Below are 22303 nucleotides of genomic sequence, written 5' to 3' on the forward strand. Positions count from 1 at the left end.
ACTGCAAATCCCCGCTCATCATCATCATTTCTGCCTGGTTCAATAGAGTGGCTATACAGCAGTTCCGGTTTCAGCTTAGTAAGCCATGTCAAGACAATTCAGCAGCTGATTTGTTTCTTCGCGCATGACGCTGCGAGTAGGCCACGTTTTTCGTTTGTGCGACTGGTGTCGACATGGTGGCGTTTGCCTTGTGTGCTGTGTCGAGGTTCCGGTGATCCAACGCGGCATACGGAAACATCGCGTCAAGTGTCTAATGATGCCGACAGTGCCCCCGCCGACTGCGCTGGGGAATGCCGGCAAACGGGTGCCGGGAGGCCTAAGTTTTGTCGCCTTTTGATGTGCTCCCTACCAACGCGGAAAATGTTCTGCCAAGACCTGCGCAGTGGTTGAATTGCGATTCCGGACAGTCTCATTTGGCAGTTTCACAGGTGCTGACCCTGCTGTACTGACATGCACAGAACTCTACAATGGCGAGATCATTTGTCAGATTTCTGCTGCACCGCCGGACGATGACTCCGACTCGGAAGACGACGCACCATGTGTTATGCTGCCGTCACATGCAGAGCGTGCACAAGCAGTGACTGTGCTTTCAGCCGCCTATAGTGACCGTACGACCATCTCTGAGATCCAGACTTATCTGATTGCACGTAAACGAAACAGTGTGCAACGGCGCAGTCATGATTTCTTCAAGCCTACTGCCGAGCCTGAATAAGTGCGTGGAAATAAAGGAATTCTTTTTTTTCTTAATCTGCTTTTTCGGACACCGGTTTATTTGGACATTTTCGCAGTCCCCGTGAGGTCCAAATAAACGGTTGGTGACTGTATTGTCAGTCAAGACAAACCATGTCATAAATGGGTGGTTGCTTGGGCTAGTTGGTAATTGATGGTAAAAACGACGTGTTGTTGTGCGCAGTGTTTGTCGTCTCTCGCAGTCCTTGTCCTTCGTGCTGTATGTCGTTTTAACCATGTCGTACTTCTCCGGCAGAGCCGAAGCTTTGAACGATATGGGTTCGCACTGCGCACCCATTGCAGTCAACATGGGTGCAAAGAGCAATGTGCGCGGACGTCAGGCAAGCGCCGGCTGCCTACTTCTGTTGTTGCCTACTTCTGTTGTTGCCCACTTCTGTTGTTGCCCACTTCTGTTGTTGCCAGAGTTTCGTACAATAATTACTAGATGGAACTCTAGCACTTGTGTCTATGGGAGCTGCAATGGGATGGCTCAGCCAGATTAGGAATTATGGGAAGTACATGAATTTGCCTAAACCTTGTCCTTCCGGCTTCAAACGGCTTTGTGACTTCATTTACAACAAAGTACTACGTAAGAAATAATTAAAAAACATTATTAAAATTGTCCAATGGCAGGATTTGCGTACAGGACATTCATTGATAGGACAATGAAGGCATATAATGCTTAATAAACAAAGCCACAAGAATGTCTGAATCCCCAAGCACGAATATCAGACAAATCCATGTACTTATCATTCCACGGGGTAAGAATAGGCTCATCATCCCTATAGTAGCTGAACGATTGCAGCGCCAGAGTTCTCTCTAGTAATTATTGTAGGAAACTCTATGGTTGCTGCTGCTGCTGCAGCTGCTGCTACTGCAAGACGGCACACATGACGTCTCGGTGGTCGGTGCGCAGCCCCGTGCATGCCGGTGTGCAGCTGCCACCCATTCACAATCTTCCAAAAATACAGCTATCCATTTAAAAATATGTGAAATAAACATTGTGTATCAGAACAGCTGCATCTTCCGAGTTTAATTTTGATGCTTTCCTCATTTTTTCATATTTTTATTCGGTAGCCCTTTAAAACTATGTGGCAATGCGTGCCGCCATTAGACAACACAGATTCTTGTTTATTTTTTGCTAAGAAACGGGAGCACATTAGATTTCTACTTTATTGAGAAGCTTTAATGCTATTTCTATGTTAATTTTCTGCTATGGACACAATAAAGCGGGCTCGCATTTGATTCGTCGGTCCTGTCAGGGTTAAAATAATGTAAGTCGGCTGTACATGGACAGGCACAGTCGCTGACCGATAATTCAGACAGCTCCAAGGCACAGCCCCTACTCTCACAGACCTAATGTACAATGTAACCAACCTTAATGTTAATGTATCCAAACCAAAATTTCGGACACCTTACAGCGAGCTGTGCGATAATTTGGACTCTGACTGCACGACCGCACACTAATTTGGCGACCGAGTCAAGCAGAAATAGCAATATCATATTGATTAGAGGTGTGTAAGTACCGAATTGTAGATTTCGGATCAAATCAAGAAAAAGAAAAACGAATATTGAATCAGTATAGCATATAAAAAAATTTTTCACAAAATGTCATGTTTACAAATTTCGGCGAAGAAATTCTGGAGCGTCACATGCTCGGGAGTCTCCTAGCATTGCATAACCAGAATATTGCAAGCTATCAGTAATATAGGTACATAGAAATCAATATACAGTCGCCAACCTTTTATTCGGACCTCACGGAGACTGCGGAAATGTCCGAATAAACAGGTGTCCGAAAAAGCAGATTAAGAAAAAAAAAATGAAATCCTTTATTTCCACACACTTATTCGGGCTCGGCAGTAGGCTTGAAGAAATCGTGAATGCGCCGTTGCATGTTGTTCCATTTACGCGCAATCAGATAAGCTTGAATCTCGGAGAGGGTCGTACGGTCACTATAGGCGCCTGAAAGCACAGTCACTGCTTGTACACGCTCCGCATGCGACGGCAGCGTAGCACATGGTGCGTCATCTTCCGACTCAGAGTCATCGTCCGGTGGTGCAGTAGAAACCTGACGAATGATCTTGCCGTCGTCGAGTTCTGCGCATGTCAATACAGCAGTGTCAGCACCTATGAAACTGTCAAATGAGACTGTGTCCGGAATCGCAATGCAACCACTGCGCAGGTCTCGGCAGAACATTTTCCGCGTCAGTAGGGAGCACATCGGAAGGCGACAAATCTTAGGCCTCCCAGCACCCGCTTGCCGGCATTCCCCAGCGCAGTCTGCGCGGGCACGGTCAGCACCATTAGACCCTTGACGCGATGTTTACGTATGCCGCGTTGGATCACCGAAACCTCGACACAGCATACAAAGCAAACACCACCATGCCGACACCAGTCGCACAAACAAAAAACGCGGCCTGCTCGCAGCGTCTTGGGCGAAGAAACAAATCAACTGCTCGACTGTCTTGACATGGCTTACTAAGCTGAAACCGGAACTGCTGTAGAGCCACTTTATCGAACCAGGCAGCAACGATGATGATGAGTGGGGATTTCCAGTAGCACCACTTCTTGGGGCAGCAACGAGGCTCCGTTCAAAACAAAAATGGCGTTCAGCAAGTCGAACCATGCACCGGTCAGAGTCTGTGCATGGTGCTCTCGATCGAGTTGGCTCAAGGAGTGTCCGAAAAATCAGATGAGAGGTTGCAAGGTATCCGAACTTTCGGCAGTTGTTATACATTATGGTCTATGGGGAGAATGGTGGTGCCGCGAAGCTGACCGAATAATCGTGCATGTCCGAATTTTTGGACTTCGGAAAATCAGTCGGCGACTGTATACAGTATGGTCTACAGAAGCCAACTGTTCTTTTGGACTCCAAAAATTCGGACTTTATACTCTAGACTTCATAAGTGCACTGTCAGGGTTCCCATAGAGCTAATGCATTTAGGCCCCAAATTTAGATTTTACAGACTAAATCGGTCATTAAGTAATGGTATTCGATTTTGGGCCGCCATTGTGGATTTTCCGCTGGCCAAACTATAGCCCACACTATAGCCCACACTATAGCCTCCAAGATTGGGAGGTGCACACTATTAATGGATAGCGCATGCCATCCTCCAGTCTCGGAGGCCATGCCTGCTCTTCCTTAGCCAAGGAAACGCACCAATGGACTGAACTTTCTTTTTTCTTTTTTCGGTCAAGAATATCATTATAGTCACAGTGGAATCAGTCCCCCTCCCACTTCCATACTACACTACCAAAGGCAAGTGCACTCGTAAGCAAAATTACACCCTCAGGTTCCCATCTTGCCACACGACAATAATCGTGATCTGTCTTGTCCACATTTCCTTTAAGGTGTGAGCCCGATTTTTCCAAGTCACGAACAGCATACGCATTATCAGCATCACAAAGCACTCTCGACAGGAAACTAGTGAACGTGGCACTTTCAAGAAAGGAAACGCAAGCAAGGCAGTTGATTATTGTTGTGTGGCAAGATATGACCTAAAGGGTGTACATTTGTTTAAGCTTGTGTACTTGGGCACAATAACTTGTTGACAAGCTTGGGCCATGTTCTTGGGCAATCACTTCTGAAGATAGATTCATTTTCGTGACATTCCGCACAACTAACACTGCACGCACCGAAGGGCGGCAGCGTTTGTGCACTGCAATAAGATAGTGTGCTTGGCACTGTGCCAAGAATGCAGTCGCACGCAGACGGTGATTTGTCTTGTGCAAGTCACGCAAAATTGAAAGTATCCCTGAAAGTGATGATCAGAGGATATGGCCCACCTTTTTGGCCACTTGGCGGAACGAAATCTCTTATTTTCAGACGAACCCAGTATTTTCGACTTCATATTCTGACTTTATGGCAGTTTCTGTCGAGTCCAAATAATCGGTCGGCAACATTGCACCAAACTCGGGAAAAGAGACTCACGCTCCTCCCACAGTTCCAACACTGCAGGCAGAATGGGGTCACCCCTCCGCTGATCCCTGTGGTCCCCGGCACCAACGGGACCCATATGGTCGGGAACAGCCACCATGCTTGTGGGCTCTGGTTCAGGAGCTCTCCTGCAACACATCACGAATGTTATGCGTAGAACTTTCCTACTTAGCAATGGCTGAACACAATTTGAGGTGCCTTTACGGCCAGCTGAGCTTTTACAAATGGCTGGATGCATCAAATAAGAGTGCAACAAGCGACTGTTAGATATACAATTCGTATTCTATGCCTATGGTGGTATGGTAGGCTTACTGTACAACCGCCTGCTACATTGTAGAGCAGGCGAAAAGAAAAAATACAAAAAGACAGAAGTTGTGGTGTACAGCCCCAATGATGCGTTGCATGTTGCACTCAAATCCAACCTTAGCCTACTGCAAAAAAGTCATCAATGACAGCATGTAATAAAAGAGAGAGAAAAAGAAAACCTAGAGCAATGCTTTCCTGTACTGAAAGCACCTCACAGGTATCACAGATGGCGACACCCATGGAAGTAGTTACACAGAGGTTTAGAGAGCTAAACACATCAATGTGATCAACACGCTTGGACATTTTAGCTATCCCTTGCAGAAAAATAAGCTCGGATGCCCAATGTTGCAACTCATGCCCTGAATTTTTCACTGCTTTTAGCAAATAAATAAATAAATAAATAAATAAAAAAAGGGCACTAAGACGAGCTGGGGCACTGCACAGCTGGTACATCTTGGTCCCGTTCCCCTTGCCATCCCAGGTCGTGCCACTCACAGTCGGTGGTCTTCCTCATGTGGTGGCCGATGGTTGTCACCCACAGCAGCAGGTGAGGCAGGAGGTAGGGCAGCCGCCCGAGGTGGTGGTGCTTGCCAGAAGCGGAAAAGGTGGCTGCGGCCAAAGCGAACCGTGGCACCATGCTGCAGCAGTGTGGTGTCAAACACCCGGGCGCCATCGACATAGGACTCTGCTTCCGGCTGACTGGGTGTCACCGTAACCACACCTTCCGTGTGTGCTATCACACAGTGCCTTGGCAGGACGCCTGGTCCCTGGAGCTGTGGGCAGAGTGTCACTGTGAGTGTGTAGTGCATTGGACTACAAACTGAACTGTACTGACTGAATTGTTCTTTAGGAGGACTCGCTGATGGCCCAATTGGTAAATATAGTCACAGAGAAATAATTTGGACAACTTCAAGGCTTCGTCACTCACCCTACTGACCTAGTGTTATAACGACAACTAATAGTTTGCATGCCTTACACTCTCCGTTCGATATTTGGAACTCAGTTTGGACGACTGCATGCTGATTCAGTCACTGAGACAAGCAGAAAATGTGATGTTCTTATTTTTAGATCATGCCAGTACCTACTCAAAACCGGAAGTAGCGAAACATGCTACCAACCATGCCCAAGTCAGGGGACAAGGAAGTCCAGACTGGTAGGTTGTCAAAATTGCATACGAGTGTGTGTTCCCCACACCTAGTGTGTTTCATTCAGTATTAGATTTTGACACAGTCTCAGAAGACTACTTTGGTTGCTGTTGTGAAAAAAACTATCATTACACTTATCAAAGCTATATTTTTAGGGGTGTGCGAATACTGAATAGTAGATTTCGAATCGAATTAAGAGAAAAAGAAATGCATACTGAATCGAATATCAGAAAACTTGACACAATCTATGCTTCCAAATTTTTTGCAAAATACACAGTGCTGCACATGCTCAGAAGGCTAATCACGTTTTTTAATCACAAGAATCTTGCTATCAAAAGGAAAACACGGCGAAAGGCGGGAGATGGAAATTCAAGACGATGAGCAAAACGAGAACAAGGTGAAAGCAGAAGCCAACATTTCGGCAAGTGGACTTGTTGAAACATTGGCTCCTGCTTTCACCTTGTTCTCGTTTCGTGATCGTCTTGCTTGCTATCAGTAACTTAGGTACTTATGAAAAAAGATGTACACAGTGAAATCTCGATATAACGAACTTCAAGGGACCCGGGTAGAATGTTTGTTATTCTGAATGATTGTTATAGTGAAAGCACCAAAATTAACCATTCCACCCATCAACCCCTCAGCTTATAAGTTGTTACCATATGAGCTATCCATGATGCAAAGCAATGTTTCTTGCTTTTTGCTTGCTTTTCAAATTTCTTGCCATGGACAGCGTAACTGTCTCGCTCGAGGCGGACACCTGAACTATGTCAAAGCACAAGCACACATAAACGACACAGTCTGAAAAGTGCGACTGTGTGGCATCCCCGTGAGTATGGAGGTTACATTTCACCACAAGCATAGCTAGTACGGCTACAGAAAGAAGCGTGAAACAAACAGGTGTGCGCAGAAAGAAGGGTGAAAGAAGGAAGAGATGCGCCTCTGCTGTTGGGCGACAATTTTTTGGGCGAAGCATGTGCTCGCAAAACCTGATGCGTTGTCGCCTCCGCGCGCACGCGTTCTTTCTTTCTCAGATGCCGTGTCAGGTTTTCCAAACCCATGCGCTGTAATGTCCGCTCTCTGCGCTTTGTCCTCTGCTAGCCTACTGCTTCGGCTGCCCTGAAGATTTCTGAATATCAGCTTGTAGTACTGAGGCTTTGTTAACATCACAGGGAAACTGAATAATGATTGTTATTCTGAAAAGTTCGGAATTCTGAAGTTCATAGCAGTGAAATATTTTTACACTGAAACTATATGAAGTATGAAGTCAGCAGAGGATTTCTGAAAAGTTCATTAATCTGAAAATGTGTTAATGTGGTGTCAGTAGTAACGAGGTTTCACTGTAGTATGTTCTACTCTTATTAAAAGGAACACCAAATTAGTATGCCACCACTGATAACTACTCAGTTCGTATATGAAGGACTGGAAAATATGTTTTATTGATGGAATGTCTGTAAAGTGCTTTCTTCCCTTTGAAGCTCAAGAAATAGTCAAGTTGTCCTAAATACTAATGGGCTTTTCAGTTTAATAGTGAGCCATACTGTGCCTAATGGCAATCTTCTATTCCTTTGCAAGTATTGCTTTCCTGTTTTCTTACAGAAAACAGAAGAGCTTTTTTATTTTTATGACAGGTTGTTTCTGTGGGTTAGCGTCAGCTCGTTATAAGGCCAATCTGTGTGACAGACAAGAGCGGAGAATTCGCATTACGTCACTCAGCACACCGCTACACGTTATCAGCAGCAGCGTATGCCTCGACTGCGGTCAGAGCCAGCAGTGAAGAGTTCTCAAATGGGGAGGTCCACGGCAAGTTTGTGCAACCGCCCTCTCCCCTTTTTTTGTCCACATCCATCTGCTGTCTGTGTCTGCTGTGGGGGGTAAGCGTGCTGTCACACAATATTTTCAAGCTCTCCATGTAACTCCAAAGCTAGCCTTGTGACAGGTCACTTGAAGCTACGAAAAAGAGACTTGAGCGCCTACGAACGGCGTTCGGAACGAGGAGCCATTGTACGGTATTTCACAAGGATAGCGGCCATGAACATTCAACGGTCATCCTGTGCACTCGCTTTCATTGGCAAGGCAGTTTGTCGGCTTTCTGAGGGCCATGTGGCTGCTGTGAATAGATCTGCGTTATGGCAATGACTAATGACGCATACTATGAGCATTAAAATGCATTACGAAAGAATGATGCAATGTAAAAAATATCTCAGATGCTAAAATTGGCTACAGTACTACTGCCTCACCAGAACTCTTAATACACAAGAGCCTAGAGGTATGTACTACACAAAACTATCGCAGCGGCATCCTCTGGAAAGAAGATGCGCTACGAATTTAATGGCCTTATAACATGTAGGACAACATCATTCAAGGAAGCGAGGACTGCTTTGGTGTTAAAAAACGGTTCTTCACCAAGAAACATAGCCGCATGAAGAGGGACATAACAGCGGTATGCAAGAGGAAAATGCTTCTTCCTATCTCTTTCGCCTTCCCGACACTCCAGGAAGACGTGGTGACAGGTAGACTGTCCTCCACACCTACAACAGGTTGGAGGCTCGTTACCAGTCAAGAGAAAGTTATGAGTGCCAAATGTATGTCCCATTCCGAGTCTAGTGAATAGGACATCTGTTCTTCGTGTTTTCATAATGAGGGCCAGAAACATAACTTCAGCTTAACCTTGTGAAGCTTACTGCTCGTTTCAGCATCCCACAAGTGTTGCCAGTGGCTTCGCAGTTTGTTTCATAGGAAAGGCTTCATGTCTGTGGTGGCAGGGTCAGCAGCAGAACGAATACCTTGTGATGCTATTGATTTGGAGATTTCGCCGGGAAGCACATTACCTTCGATTCCTCTATGGCCATCATGATCATCAGCAGACTGGTTAAGCCCACTGCAGGGCAAAGGCCTCTCCCATAGTTCTCCAACGACCCCGGTAATGTACTAATTGTGGCCATGTCGTCCCTGCAAACTTCTTAATCTCATCCGCCCACCTAATTTTCTGCCGCCCCCTGCTACGCTTTCCTTCCCTTGGAATCCAGTCCGTAACCCTTCATGACCATCGGTTATCTTCCCTCCTCATTATGTGTCCTGCCCATGCCCACTTCTTTTTCTTGATTTCAACTAAGATGTCATTAACTCGCGTTTGTTCCCTCACCCAATCTGCTCTTTTCTTATCCCTTAACGTTACACCCATCATTCTTCTTTCCATAGCTCATTGCGTCGTCCTCAATTTAAGTAAAACCCTTTTCGTAAGCCTCCAGGTTTCTGCCCCGTAGGTGAGTACTGGTAAGACACAGCTATTATACACTTTTCTCTTGAGGGATAATGGCAGCCTGCTGTTCATGATCTGAGAATGCCTGCCAAATGCACCCCAGCCCATTCTTATTCTTCTGATTATTTCCGTCTCATTATCCGGATCCGCCGTCACTACCTGCCCTAAGTAGATGTATTCCGTTACCACTTCCAGTGCCTCGCTACCTATTGTAAATTGCTGTTCGCTTCCGAGACTGTTAAACATTACTTTAGTTTTCTGCAGATTAATTTTTAGACCCACTCTTCTGCTTTGCCTCTCCAGGTCAGTGAGCATGCATTGCAATTGGTCCCCTGAGTTACTAAGCAAGGCAATATCATCAGCGAATCGCAAGTTACTAAGGTATTCTCCATTAACTTTTATCCCCAATTCTTCCCAATCCAGGTCTCTGAATACCTCCTGTAAACACGCTGTGAATAGCATTGGAGAGATCGTATCTCCCTGCCTGACGCCTTTCTTTATTGGGATTTTGTTGCTTTCTTTATGGAGGACTACGGTGGCTGTGGAGCCGCTACAGATATCTCTCAGTATTTTTACAAGCGGCTCGTCTACACCCTGATTCCGTAGTGCCTTCATGACTCCTGAGGTTTCGACTGAATCAAATGCTTTTTCGTAATCAATGAAGGCTATATATAAGGGTTGGTTATATTCCGCACATTTCTCTATCCCCTGATTGATAGTGTGAATATGGTCTATTGTTGAGTAGCCTTTACGGAATCCTGCCTGGTCCTCTGGTTGACAGAAGTCTAAGGTATTCCTGATTCTATTTGCGATTACCTTAGTAAATACTTTGTAGGCAACGGACAGTAGTAAGCTGATCGGTCTATAATTTTTCAAGTCTTTGGCGTCCCCTTTCTTATGGATTAGGATTATGTTAGCGTTCTTCCAAGATTCCGGTACGCTCGAGATCATGAGGCATTGCGTATACAGGGTGGCCAGTTTCTCTAGAACGATCTGCCCACCATCCTTCAACAAATCTGCTGTTACCTGATCCTCCCCAGCTGCCTTCCCCCTTTGCATAGCTCCCAAGGCTTTCTTTACTTCTTCCGGCGTTACCTGTGGGATTTTGAATTCCTCTAGACTATTCTCTCTTCCATTATCGATATGGGTGCCACTGGTACTGTATAAATCTCTATAGAACTCTTCAGCCACTTGAACTATCTCATCCATATTAGTACTGATATTGCCGGCTTTGTCTCTTAATGCATACATCTGATTCTTGCCAATTCCTAGTTTCTTCTTCACTGCTTTTAGGCTTCCCCCGTTACTGAGAGCATGTTCAATTCTATCCATATTATACTTCCTTATGTCAGCTGTCTTACGCTTGTTGATTAACTTCGAAAGTTCTGCCAGTTCTATTCTAGCTGTAGGGTTAGAGGCTTTCATACATTGGTGTTTCTTGATCAGATCTTTCGTCTCGTGCAATAGCTTACTGGTATCTTGTGATATCCTCTAAGGCCAGGAACCCATTATATCACTACATGTTGTGGGGATGCGCGACTCTCACGTGTCCCCCGATAAGTTGTTTTCCCGCATAGCTCCCGCCTCCTGCAATCCGGCTTCGCTGCGTGGCTTGCGTGATGCCCGCGGCAGTTGGTCTGGTTGAGGCGCAGTACAAGAGATGGCGCGAGTGTTGCGCTGCTAACGCCGCCTACCGGCGGGGTTACTTGGGCGCGAAACGGAGAAAGCTCTTCCTCTTTGGATGCGGGTCGGCAAGTGGCGCAGACGTCCCGCACGTGCACCGATCCATGCTTCTGCGAGACCGTCTCGCGTGGCCTCCTTCGAACGCGCCACCGTTTGCGTGACCGTACGCACGAACGACCAGGAGTTGGGATCCAGCATGGGGCGAACATATTCGCTCGCTATCCAGTCGCGGTGAGTCGGACTTCCTAGATTTGTCACGCGCCCATTGGCATGTTTTGTGGATGGCAATTCGGCTAGCAGGCATTGATCTATAAAAGGTGCAATAAATGCCCTTGTGATTGTTTGCACTACTGTGTTGTCGTTCCTTTGTCCCAAGGGTATGGGTGTGAGAATCCCACAATGTCTAAGAGACAAATAAATGTTGCTACATAAATGTCGCCAACACTTGATGACGAATCTCCGATTAGGCCTAATGGGCTAGGCAGTATGGCCAATGGTGCAGCTGTGATGCACACCGGCTGATGTGATAATACGCCACAAACTACCACAAAGCTTGTCGCTAATATGTTCCTACGGCTGGCTCATCGGTGATTGGTTGTGAAATCATGAGTACAGGTTAGATTGGTAGTTGTTCAAGCGGCGTTCGGGTACACGGTCGACCAGCCGGCAACTACCGCGAGCACACGTGCCAGGTTCGTCAGTGTGCTCGCATGTGGGCATAAGGCTCCAAAATGCGTGAATCTGCATGTGTGAACACTGAACTTGCATATTCGATGCGATCAGCATGTCTTCCGGTGGCTAATCAGACCAATCTTCCCACATTCTCTCATGCCTTTCATATGTGCTGCGGTTGTAGTGCCCCTGTCCACGTGGTGTTAATTGTTTCGATTGGTATAGTCGACGTGGATGAACCTTGTACCAATAGAGAATGCACACCATGGGACCGCTGTGCTCGTCAAGGCACCAACTACTGATGGGTCATTCACTGAAGATACCAATATCTGAAAAATCGAATATTCAGGAATTCAAATATTAAATATTCGATTCACAAATCAAGTTATTCGAACATTCTCTATCCAATTCAAAATTGAATATTCCAATATTCACATGCCTCTGTATATTTTCATTTGAATTGTTCAATAAAGACTGCATAACAACAACAGTATACGATGCCATGCCAAAGCTACCACCCACCTGCAGCCCCTGGCTTCCAGAGGGTGCGGAGCCAACCTCGGTCATGTGGAGGGGAATCGGGTGGCAGAGGCCAGGGGGTCCACCGCCTTGGGGCACCTCCTGCAGAAAGGGTAAGCCCTCTTCGGGAAGCACTGTTCCACCACCGCTTGGTGCCTTCTTCTTGCGCTTTCGAGGCTGGTAGTCAGCTGGCCGCCGCCGTATGTGGAAGGACAGTGTCCCTGCACAAAACGTGGTTCAGATGGACCACTGTTCCTTATAAAACAAACACTTTGTTCTGGAACTGGGCAAGCTTTGAGTCTTACATGTCCCTTGTCTATGCTGGCAGTTGTTAACTAGCTGCCAAATTCACATGTCGATTCCACAGCCTGATTACTTGCGCTGAGCCTATGTAAACTCAGGATTACGAGGTGGCCACCAGACACCCCTAGTTTTACCAGTGCTCTTGTACGACATCGATAAACTGAAGAACCAAACAATCGCACATCTCCACATCTGTTCTGCCAGTCTAACAACTCTCCTAAAGGGAGCCCGAAACACTTTTCTAACTTATCACAGAATGGCCTCCCTATTACAGTATCTCTCACGAACGTCATTCCGCAAAAATTTTTCGAATCCTTCAGCTATAAGCGGAGTCACTGCACCGATATCCGGCTTTCTCTCTCTTTTCCCCTCGGCTAGACCGTCGGAAGCTGCATAGCAAAGAAGCCAAGAGAGCAAAGCCCCAGCAAAAAGTTGAGTGTCACAGTAAAGCTTAGATGTTCAGTAGCTGAGCTAGCTTTACAGGTGAAAATCAGACAGACATTCTCAGATTAGACCGAAAAAAACACTAAGAACTGTGTTTGCTCCAGCATTGCCAGCCTTTATTCGATTTGTTTTGAACATTTGTACCCCACCGAATATTCAAAAACTTTCAAATACCTAGTTTTCAAATTGAATACAGATATTAAAATATTAGGAATGTTCTTATATTCGCACGCCCTTACTTCCAGAAGAAATAGGGTTCAAATCTGATGGAAGTGTTAAATGCTCAGAGCAGGGGATCAGCAAGAGACAATTGGAGTACCATATTTACTCGCATAATGATCGCACTTTTTGTCAAAAAAATTGACGCAAATTCAGGGGTGCGATCATTACGCAGGTTAAATTTCCCATGAAAAGAAACATTTTATTTTTTTAATCGTACATTTGCTGCGGGATGACAAGCAGGCAGCTCCCGCTGTCAGTGCGGGACACCAAAACAAAAATGGCGGCCGGCGGAGCAAGCTGAATGCGCTGAACGCAATTATTTTTCTTCCCGTGAGTACATTACACGCATTGAAACAGTTTCTTCCGTATCAGTAATGAATAATATTGTTAATATTGGCAAGTTTGCGACAATAACGTAGCCATTTTCACTTTGAGGGGACAGAAACAGATGGGCGCGCTTAGCTGCCAGTGACATAGAAACGCATGGTGGGCATGCTGCGGAAACTGCGGCATTTGTCTTCACTGCTATCCTAATACGGCACGTTTTCGCTAAGGATGGGCGAATATCTTAGCTGCGTTACAAGTGTCGGCGTATGAATGGGTACACTTCTAACGTATCAGTGTAAACATGGCCACTATCGTTTCCGCTCGCGATTTGATGCGTGCCCACGAGTGCAGACGAGAAGCATCGAAAGGCTCCTTTTTGTTGTTGTTCACCAAAACCATTATGGAGCCTACAAATAATAAACCAGAGGAAAGTTTGGCTGTAGCATTTTTTTCATGGAAGTGCGGAAAGTGATGAAAGGAATGAAATGGGGCATCTGCTTAAGGGGGGACACCCCACTTAAATTTTTATTTTTTATTTGTGGCCACAATTTGATAAAACTTCCATCACTTATCTATTTTGACATGCTGATTTCAAATATTCAATTGGTTTTCCCATGCAACAAGTACTTTTCAAAATATAAGCAATTCACGTTTTTTTGTATGGACTAATTTGGAGGCAAGTTCTCTCTACAATGCTGGCTGTTAATGAAGGAGACTGGCACATCAAAATGATGTTGAATGATCAGAGGTTGCAGTGCTACAAGAATGAATGTTCTAAACTGATTTATGCCGAAGTTACAGCATGTCAAACTTTTGTAAGCAGAAGGCATTAGTGAAACCCTGGAGAAATTATTACTTTTTCAAAATTTCTGTAATGATATTTGTTCACATTTTAGGCCTACTGCACTCTTAATTTGTCCACCTTTCTGATGAAAAAAGAATTATTGCAATAAGATGAGTAGAACCAGAGATATCGTCACTCCAAAACTACACTACCATCAAAAATGTCGTTTTGAGAAAACGAGAAAAACATTTCAGGACATGTTCATAGTGATTACGGCAAATGCTTGAATACTAAATTGATCAAGGATGATACAGGGGTCCAACCAGGCAAGAATGAAACTTTCGCTTCTTTAAGGGGGACACTAATTCAAATAATGTTCATGATGTTTTCCATCAATATTCATAATACCTTCCATTCTTGTTAAGACTTTTGTGCTGATTTCAAATACGTAATTATTTTTCCAATAGGCCATTTAGTTCTGAAGATAAATGAAATTCATTGTTCATAATTTGCAGAAACAATAGGGGGGGGGGGAAATGCGCTACGAAATTCGTATTGGCACATGCCTGGGTACTAGAAAACATAAGGAACATAATGGTAGGAATACTATTTTGATATATCAAATATTAGTAATTTTATAGCAATTCAATCTTTACTGTTCGAATTGTGGCTACCTACTGTCTGATCTAAAGCAGAATTGAAAATTTTTAAAGCATAAATTCCAAAATCTGACCCTACATTGTGTACAAGTGAAAAGTCGGTGTTTTGAGAAAACGAGAAAAAAGGAATACATTCACTTTTAATCAAAAGTGCAGAAATAATTTTGCATTACTTTGCAGTGAAAGTGGCTAAATGCCACCAGGAATGTAGTCGCTCTGACCACGGCCACCCAAATGCGGCAAAAACATCGTTTAGCGCCGTTCGCCGATTCCCGGTGACTTGCATCGCGCGCGCGGCAAGGTTGTTCACGAGGGTCGAGCTCCATGCCGACGCGATATCGCCGCGACACGCGCACGTGATAACGATCTTTATGGCGAGGCCAGATTACCGTTCGCTTTTGCCTACTGCGACGCTGCCGCCGCACACCTTGCACTTGACGACATCAGTCCGCTCACGGAGTCCTACTGAGGAAAGCGAAGCCTGCCTCGGCGTCGACTGGCGCGGCTGCAACGCCGTCGGCGCGAGTGAGCAAATCCAACACCCGCTTTGTTGCTGGCGTTGACGCAAGAACTCGAAGTTTTTTTTGAGCATTCATCTCCCTCTGCAACAAATCCGCACGCTGCAACATTGCAGTGTCACGCCGAACGCGGCCGCTGTCCGTAACGATTTCATTTGTGAGCTGACTAGGCCTACTTCGGCATCGTCCGCAGTTTCGGCATCATTTGCGGTTGGCGGCGAGCTACTCTCGATGCTTTCAGAAGGAATGGAGCGCTTTTGAAAGTTATAAGCTGATCGCTTCTTCTTTTTGCCGAACTTGTGCCTCGTGGCAAACTTTCCCGGTGGATCGGACATCGTTGGGCATGGTGCCAACAAACCTACGAGACGCGCAGTCGCGTCGCCTGCGGAGTGGAGCAGACTATGGGAACCTCGCGCAGCCAACCACAGCGCGCGTTTTTGGTCACGTGCGCTAGTCAACGAATCGGATCGCGCGTTCGGGCTTTTTTTCTCCCCGGATTTCAACGTCACTGGCGTACCGACAAAGTCGCTTTTGGCGGGAAATTAAAGAAGGAAGGGTCCTCTTTCCAACGAGACCAAGATGGCTGCGAGCGCGCGCGTAGATAAAGAGCTACGCGCCGCGATAAAAAGGGCTGTTTTTGCGCGGAATTCAGCTCACAGTGATGTTATAAATTGATATTGCGGACGAAATACTCTTCCCCGAGATTCGAAACTTGGTGAATTAAAGGAATATTAGCTGTAGATGTCAAAAATTTCGTTTTCAAAAAATCGATTTTTTCGCAATTTTTTCGCCGCAAAGAGCAGTGTCCCCCCTTAAGAATGTTGGGTGTGAGCAGACAGCTTGGTTAAGAGTCATTCGCGTAGCATTTGACAGGGGGTAAGCGCGATCATCATTAGCTAGCTTTGGCACACGACATATCGCTGCGACAAGTTCAGGGTGCGATAATTACACGGGAAAGAAAAAGGATCAAATTTTGACGACAAAATTAGGGTGCGATCATTACGCGAGTGCGATCATTATGCGAAAAATACGGTATTATTAGGGAAAAAGTGGGCAAGAGTTAGGGATGGGATTTTAACAAACACGGGCAATTTCAAGAGATAAAACAGGAATAGGGAGAATGCTAGATTACTATATGCCAACACATATCCCGTCAGAGGCAAGGTGATCACTCGTCCCCACCCAAATTCAAAGGAAATGCCATTAACAGTCATCACAAAAGAACGCACCTTTCATGCGGTTGTGTTGTCTCTCGATTGCCAGGGGACAGTCGTCGTCATCCAGGATGAACTCCTTGAGGCCGCCGGTCGGAGGATCCTGTGGGCTCGGCAGGCCCCCTGGAGGCGGGGGCACTAGTACCTGGACCAAGCAGTAGTGCTGCGGCTCCTCCTGCTCAAGGCCATACTTCACCAGTATCTCCCGAACCACATGTGCCGCAGTGTCCGTTGTTGAGAGCAGCAAAGTCTTGTATGGTACATCCCGGTTCAGCGACTCGCCAAAGATGCGCAGCGTGCCACCTGCACACAAATGCAAAAACACAAGTGCCAGATTGTAAGTTAATTAAAAAAGTTAATTTCAGTGCAAGCACCAATGTTGCCAATTTTTTGCACAAATTCCACATTAACGTTCAAAATATGCTAAAATCAACTAAATATAAACTCAATATTTACTAAGAAAAGAATTGTGCCAGAAAGCATCTAACAATGACTATCGATGGTAATGTGTGAGCATTGAATTATTTTGCAGCACAACATAATGCCACCCTCGAAATGAGGTGTGCACTGCAATGGGACTCCTCTATGGCACTTCCCTTCTTTTAAGGATACTGCATGCCACCAATCTCTGTAGACATCATACTGGCCTGATACTGCCTCTGAATGAATGAATGTGTGATGTTTCGTGGCGCAAGGGTTAGGTATGGCCAAAGAGTGCCATGCTAGTGTTAATTGGCAGTGGACTGCAATTCTGTGAAGTTGATGTGACGTGGCTGTTGTGGGGTTCTCCTCCCGTACTCTTGGGACAAAGGAACGACAACACTGTAGTGCAAACAATCACAAGGGCATTTATTGCACCTTTCGTAGATCAATGCCTGCTAGCCGAGTTGCTATCCACAAAACACGCCGGTGGGCGCACGACAAATCTAGAAGTCCGACTCACCACGACCGGATAGCGAGCGAACATGTTTGCCCCATGCTGGATCCCAACGCCCGGTCGTTCGCGTGTACGGTCACGCGAACGGTGGCGCGTTCGAAGGCGGCCACGCGAGACGGTCTCGCAGAAGCATGGATCGGCGCACGCGCGGCACTGCATGTCCGCACTGCTTGCTCTCCCGAACCAAAGAGCCTTGTCTTACCCGCACCCAAGTAACCCCGAGGCAGCGCAACACTCGCGCCATCTCTCGCACTGCGCCTGTACCACTCCGACCGCCGCGGGCGCCAGTCGACGCGGCGAAGCCGCACTGCAGATGGGAGCTATACGGGAAAACAAGATATCAGGGGACGCGTGAGAGTTGTGCATCTCCACACCGCAAAGGGGTCTAAAGTAGTTGCTGTAAATTGCATAAAAATTATGTGTAATAAGGTTATGGCAATGACTAATGACGTGTCCTATGAATATTAAGATGCATTGCGAAGGAATGATGCAATATACAAAATATGTCAGATGCTAAAATTGGCTAGAGCACTACTGCCTCACCAGAGCCCTTGAAACACAAGGGCCTAGAGACATGTGCTACACAAAACTATCATAGTGGCATACTCTGGAAAAAGGATGCACTACGAATTTAATGGGCTTATAACATGCAGGACAACATCATTCAAGAAAGCGAGGACTGCTTTGGTCTTAAAAACGGTTCTTTACTAAGAAACATCACCAGATGAAGAGGGTTGGCGTATGAATAGAGTACACTTTTAACGTATCAGTGTAAACGTGGCTACTATTGTTGCCGCTCGCAGATTTGTTGCGTGCCCACAAGTGCAGATGAGAATAGAAAGGTGCCTATTATTGTTGTTGTTGACCACAACCATTGTAGAGCCTACACATAATAAAGGCAAGTTTGGTTGTACGGTACCTCTTTTTGTCATGGAAGTACGGAAAGTGATGAAAGTAATGAAATGGGACACCTACTTAAGAACGTTTGGTTCGTGGAAACCACTTGGTTTGTCTTGAAGAGTCGTTCGCGTAGCATTCGACAGATGGTAAGCGCGATCATTATTAGCTAGACTTGGTACACGACATATCATTACGCGAGTGCGATCATTATGTGAGTAGATACAGTATATCACAATTTCTTTTTTCTATAATGGGCACGACAGCGAGTACAGTGCAGTCCACTTATAACGATACCACATACAACGATATATCGGTTATAACGATGGGTCGACATGAGAGTGTCATTTTATGCATTAGGTCTATGGGGAAAAAAAAACCATTTATAACGATAGGTTATTCACCGCATATCGGATATAACGATCAAAATTTTGCCGTCTGGACGGCGTTTTCCGTGCCAAATAATCGTAACATTTGCGTTGCTTAGTTCCCTGAAACGAACGATGTCAAGACGAGGCGATGTTTACCTCCGTAAGTTCGTATCTGCCGCCATTACCGCGTAGCGCGTCCCGCCCCGCCCCGGCGCACCAGAGAATAGCTGAGTAGGTGCAGCGCGCCACAAGATGGCGCTAGCTGCTTCATGCGCGTCAGCCACAGTCGCTCCGAAAGATAGAAAAAAAAAAAAACGACAAGCAAAGCGGCGCGGTGGCGCCTGTCCCGCGTCTCTCTCTCTCGCGATAGGAGGCTGACGCCACCGAAGCAGCGTGCAACCAACGGTTCAACCAAGTTCGAAGATGGCGCCGACAAAGCCCAAAGCTGTGTCGCTTGACACGAAGATGGATATTTTGCAGGACTCTCGATGCGGCTTCAGGTGAGCGCCCTTGTGAAGAAGTATGAGCTCGCCCAGTTAACGATATCAACCATCTTGAAAACTGGGAGCACCGCTATTGTGAAGGCAGGAGCTATCGGCGGCCATGCCGATCAGCGGAAGAGGGGTTAGAGACCCTTTGTACACCAATGTTAAAGAGGCGCTTTACCAGTGGTTCATCACCAATTTCTTCGAAAATGCGGGCTTTGTGCGTAAGGACGAACTTCCCCAACCCACTGAGACCAACACGGTGGAAGCCGCTGACATAACCGAGCTCTGGGACCTCGTTCCTACTGGTGACACAGGTGGTGCGACGATGGTGGAGTTTTTGACTGCAGACAGTGCTGCCTCGTTCTGCGATGAGGTCACCGACGAGGCGATCGCCGATGTGCTGTCCCGACAGACGGCAAAGTTGTGCGACGGTGGCGACGGCAGCAGCGACAGTGACAACGAGATTGACAGTGGCTCCTTGACCCGACCTTGATGTCCATGCAAAGTGCACTGTCGTCGATCGACTCCTTAATTGATTTTATGCATGCTAAAGGATTGCCGCCAGTGTTCGCGCAGCAGCTGGAATCCATGCACACCGCGGTTGTGAAGCTGAAGCTGCCGCAACAGCAAGTGCGATTTCGGACTATTTCGGCGCGCCTAACCCTTGACACGGTCATTGGCACTAGAAATAAAGTTTGTTTTTCACTGCCTACTTTCTACATCATCTATTCTTTAAAGCAAGTAGCGAATTCGAAGCTGCAAAGGTATGTTCCGCGTTTTCTTCTTTTTTATAACTGCAGTCCAGATATAGCGATCATCGGTTATAACGATCATATTTTTCGTCTTTCTCGATATCGTTATAAGTGGACTGCACTGTACACATCGTGCTCCCCATCATAGTTTACACAGTGGAGAGAGCTTTCACATGATTCAGAGGAATGCTCGTGAGCACTGCATTTAGCACAAGTTTGGCGGCCCCGGCAGTTCTGTGAACTGTGGCCAAATCTCTGGCATTTAAAACATCTCCGAGGGTTTGGGACATATGGTCTGACCCGGACCTTTAGATACCCTGTCTGAATATTCTCAGGGAGCACGCTTGAACCAAAGGTGCTTTGTTTTAATCTCTTTGCCATTGCGCCTTAGCAGAATTCTCTTAACGTTGATCCCGTTTTGAACAACAACACGGGTGGTGTTCATCGTGCGGTGCAGGGCCACTGTCACTGGGACATCCGGAAACAATACCAGGCTATGCAGTTTCTCGTGTTGCTTTTTGTCGCGGAGTTCCAAAAGGAGATCTCTGCTAGCCATCTTTGATACTCTATGGCCTGGTCCAAATGCCTCAGTTAGGGATTTCGAAACAACAAAAGGCGAGATTGTTCATGCTTATTTTTCCTGTTTTCCAGAGCGGATGACACGAAATTGGGGGAAGGTTTCTTTTTAGAGATCAAAAAAATTCAAGATTTCGTCGGTGCACCCTCTTTTCAGGGAGCGATCAGGTAGTGGATGGAAGGAAGTAGCCACAGGTGCAGTTTTCGGCAGCAACACCAGCCGCCCACCATGGAGCCCTACAATGGGATGCTGCAGGGCCTGCAAATGTCAGCTGTACATTACCACTATAACCAAATATGACATACCGTATTTACTTGCATAATGATTGCACTCGCGTAATGGATGCAGCCCTAAATTTTGTCGTCAAAATACGGTTTTTTCTTTCCCGTGTAATGATTGCACCCCGAACTTGTCTCAACGATATGTCATGTGCCAAGTCTAGCTAATTATCGCGCTTACCATCTGTTGAATGCTGTCGAATGCTACGCGAACGACTCTTCAAGACATACCAAGCGGTCTGCATGCACCAAACATTCTTAAGCAAATGCCCAATTTCATTTCTTTGATCACTTTGCACACTTCCATGAAAAAAAACAAGCTGCAACAAAACTTGCCTTGGCTTTATTATTTGTAAGCTTTATAATGGTTGTGGTCAACAACAACAAAAAAGGTGCCTTTCGATTCTTCTCGTCTGCACTCGTGGGCACGCAACAAATCGGGAGCGGAAACGATAGTGGCTACGTTTACACTGATACATTAGAAGTGTACCCTATTCATACGCCTTCGCTTGTAACACAGCTAAGATAGTCGCCCACGCTTAGAGGAAACGTGCCGTATAAGGATAGTAGTGAAGACAAATGCCGCAGTGTCCGCAGCATGCCCACCACGTGTTTCTATGTCACTGTCAGCTACGCGCACCCATCTCTGTTTCTGTCCCCTGAAAGCAGACATGGCTATGTTATTGTAACAAACTTGCCGATATTAATTGCAGTCAACGACCCATTTTTCGGACCCTCTAGGGAACGTAGGAACGTCCGAAAATTCAGGCAGTCCGAAAAAATGAATGCATGCAAAAAAACGCATTTTTTCTTTTTTTTTTTTCTCGGATCTAGAGGTAAAGGGTGAAGTACCAGGTTTCCGAAACCCTGCGAAAGCATCAGTGAAATGGCTATAAAAAAACGCATTCAAAAACTCTGTATGCAGCAGACTGCCGGTTTATTATGTATACGTTCATCGTGGGGCAGCCGGTATTATTGCTGCAGTGGCTTGAAGAACTTGTTGATTGTTGTTTGGACGGCGTTCCGGTTGCATGCGATCATATTCACCTCGATCTGAGCAAGGGTCATGTCAGCACGGTACACCGATGAAAGAGCCAACAGTGCTCGCGTCAACTCGGCGCTTGTAGGCGGCGCAGGCATTGGCTCCTCATTTTCAACATCGGAGTCTTCTGAATCCCCCACAACCCGACTCCTTCCTCCATGCCGAACTCCTTGCTCACGTCAGCCTGCGATGAGCTGCTTACGACTTGCTTAATAGTGGCGGCTTTCTTCTCCATCGTTA

The 22303-nt window shown here is 46.2% G+C and overlaps 1 protein-coding gene across 4 annotated transcripts in view; it reads right to left on the reverse strand.

Annotated features, from left to right (window-relative positions):
- Window positions 1–22303, reverse strand: part of cno (adherens junction formation factor afadin) — a 151050-nt gene that overhangs the window by 105408 nt on the left and 23339 nt on the right. For all 4 annotated transcript variants that reach the window (XM_050174694.3, XM_055068500.2, XM_055068502.2 and 1 more), the window contains exons 6-9: window positions 16737–17024; window positions 12254–12471; window positions 5468–5745; window positions 4661–4794 (exon numbers count right to left, since the gene is read on the reverse strand). In XM_050174694.3, the coding sequence (XP_050030651.1) occupies window positions 4661–4794; window positions 5468–5745; window positions 12254–12471; window positions 16737–17024 (918 nt within the window). The remainder of the gene's footprint in view (window positions 1–4660; window positions 4795–5467; window positions 5746–12253; window positions 12472–16736; window positions 17025–22303) is intronic.

The sequence above is a fragment of the Dermacentor andersoni genome, chromosome 9, assembly GCF_023375885.2.
Source record: "Dermacentor andersoni chromosome 9, qqDerAnde1_hic_scaffold, whole genome shotgun sequence".
In the NCBI taxonomy this organism is placed as follows: domain Eukaryota; kingdom Metazoa; phylum Arthropoda; class Arachnida; order Ixodida; family Ixodidae; genus Dermacentor; species Dermacentor andersoni.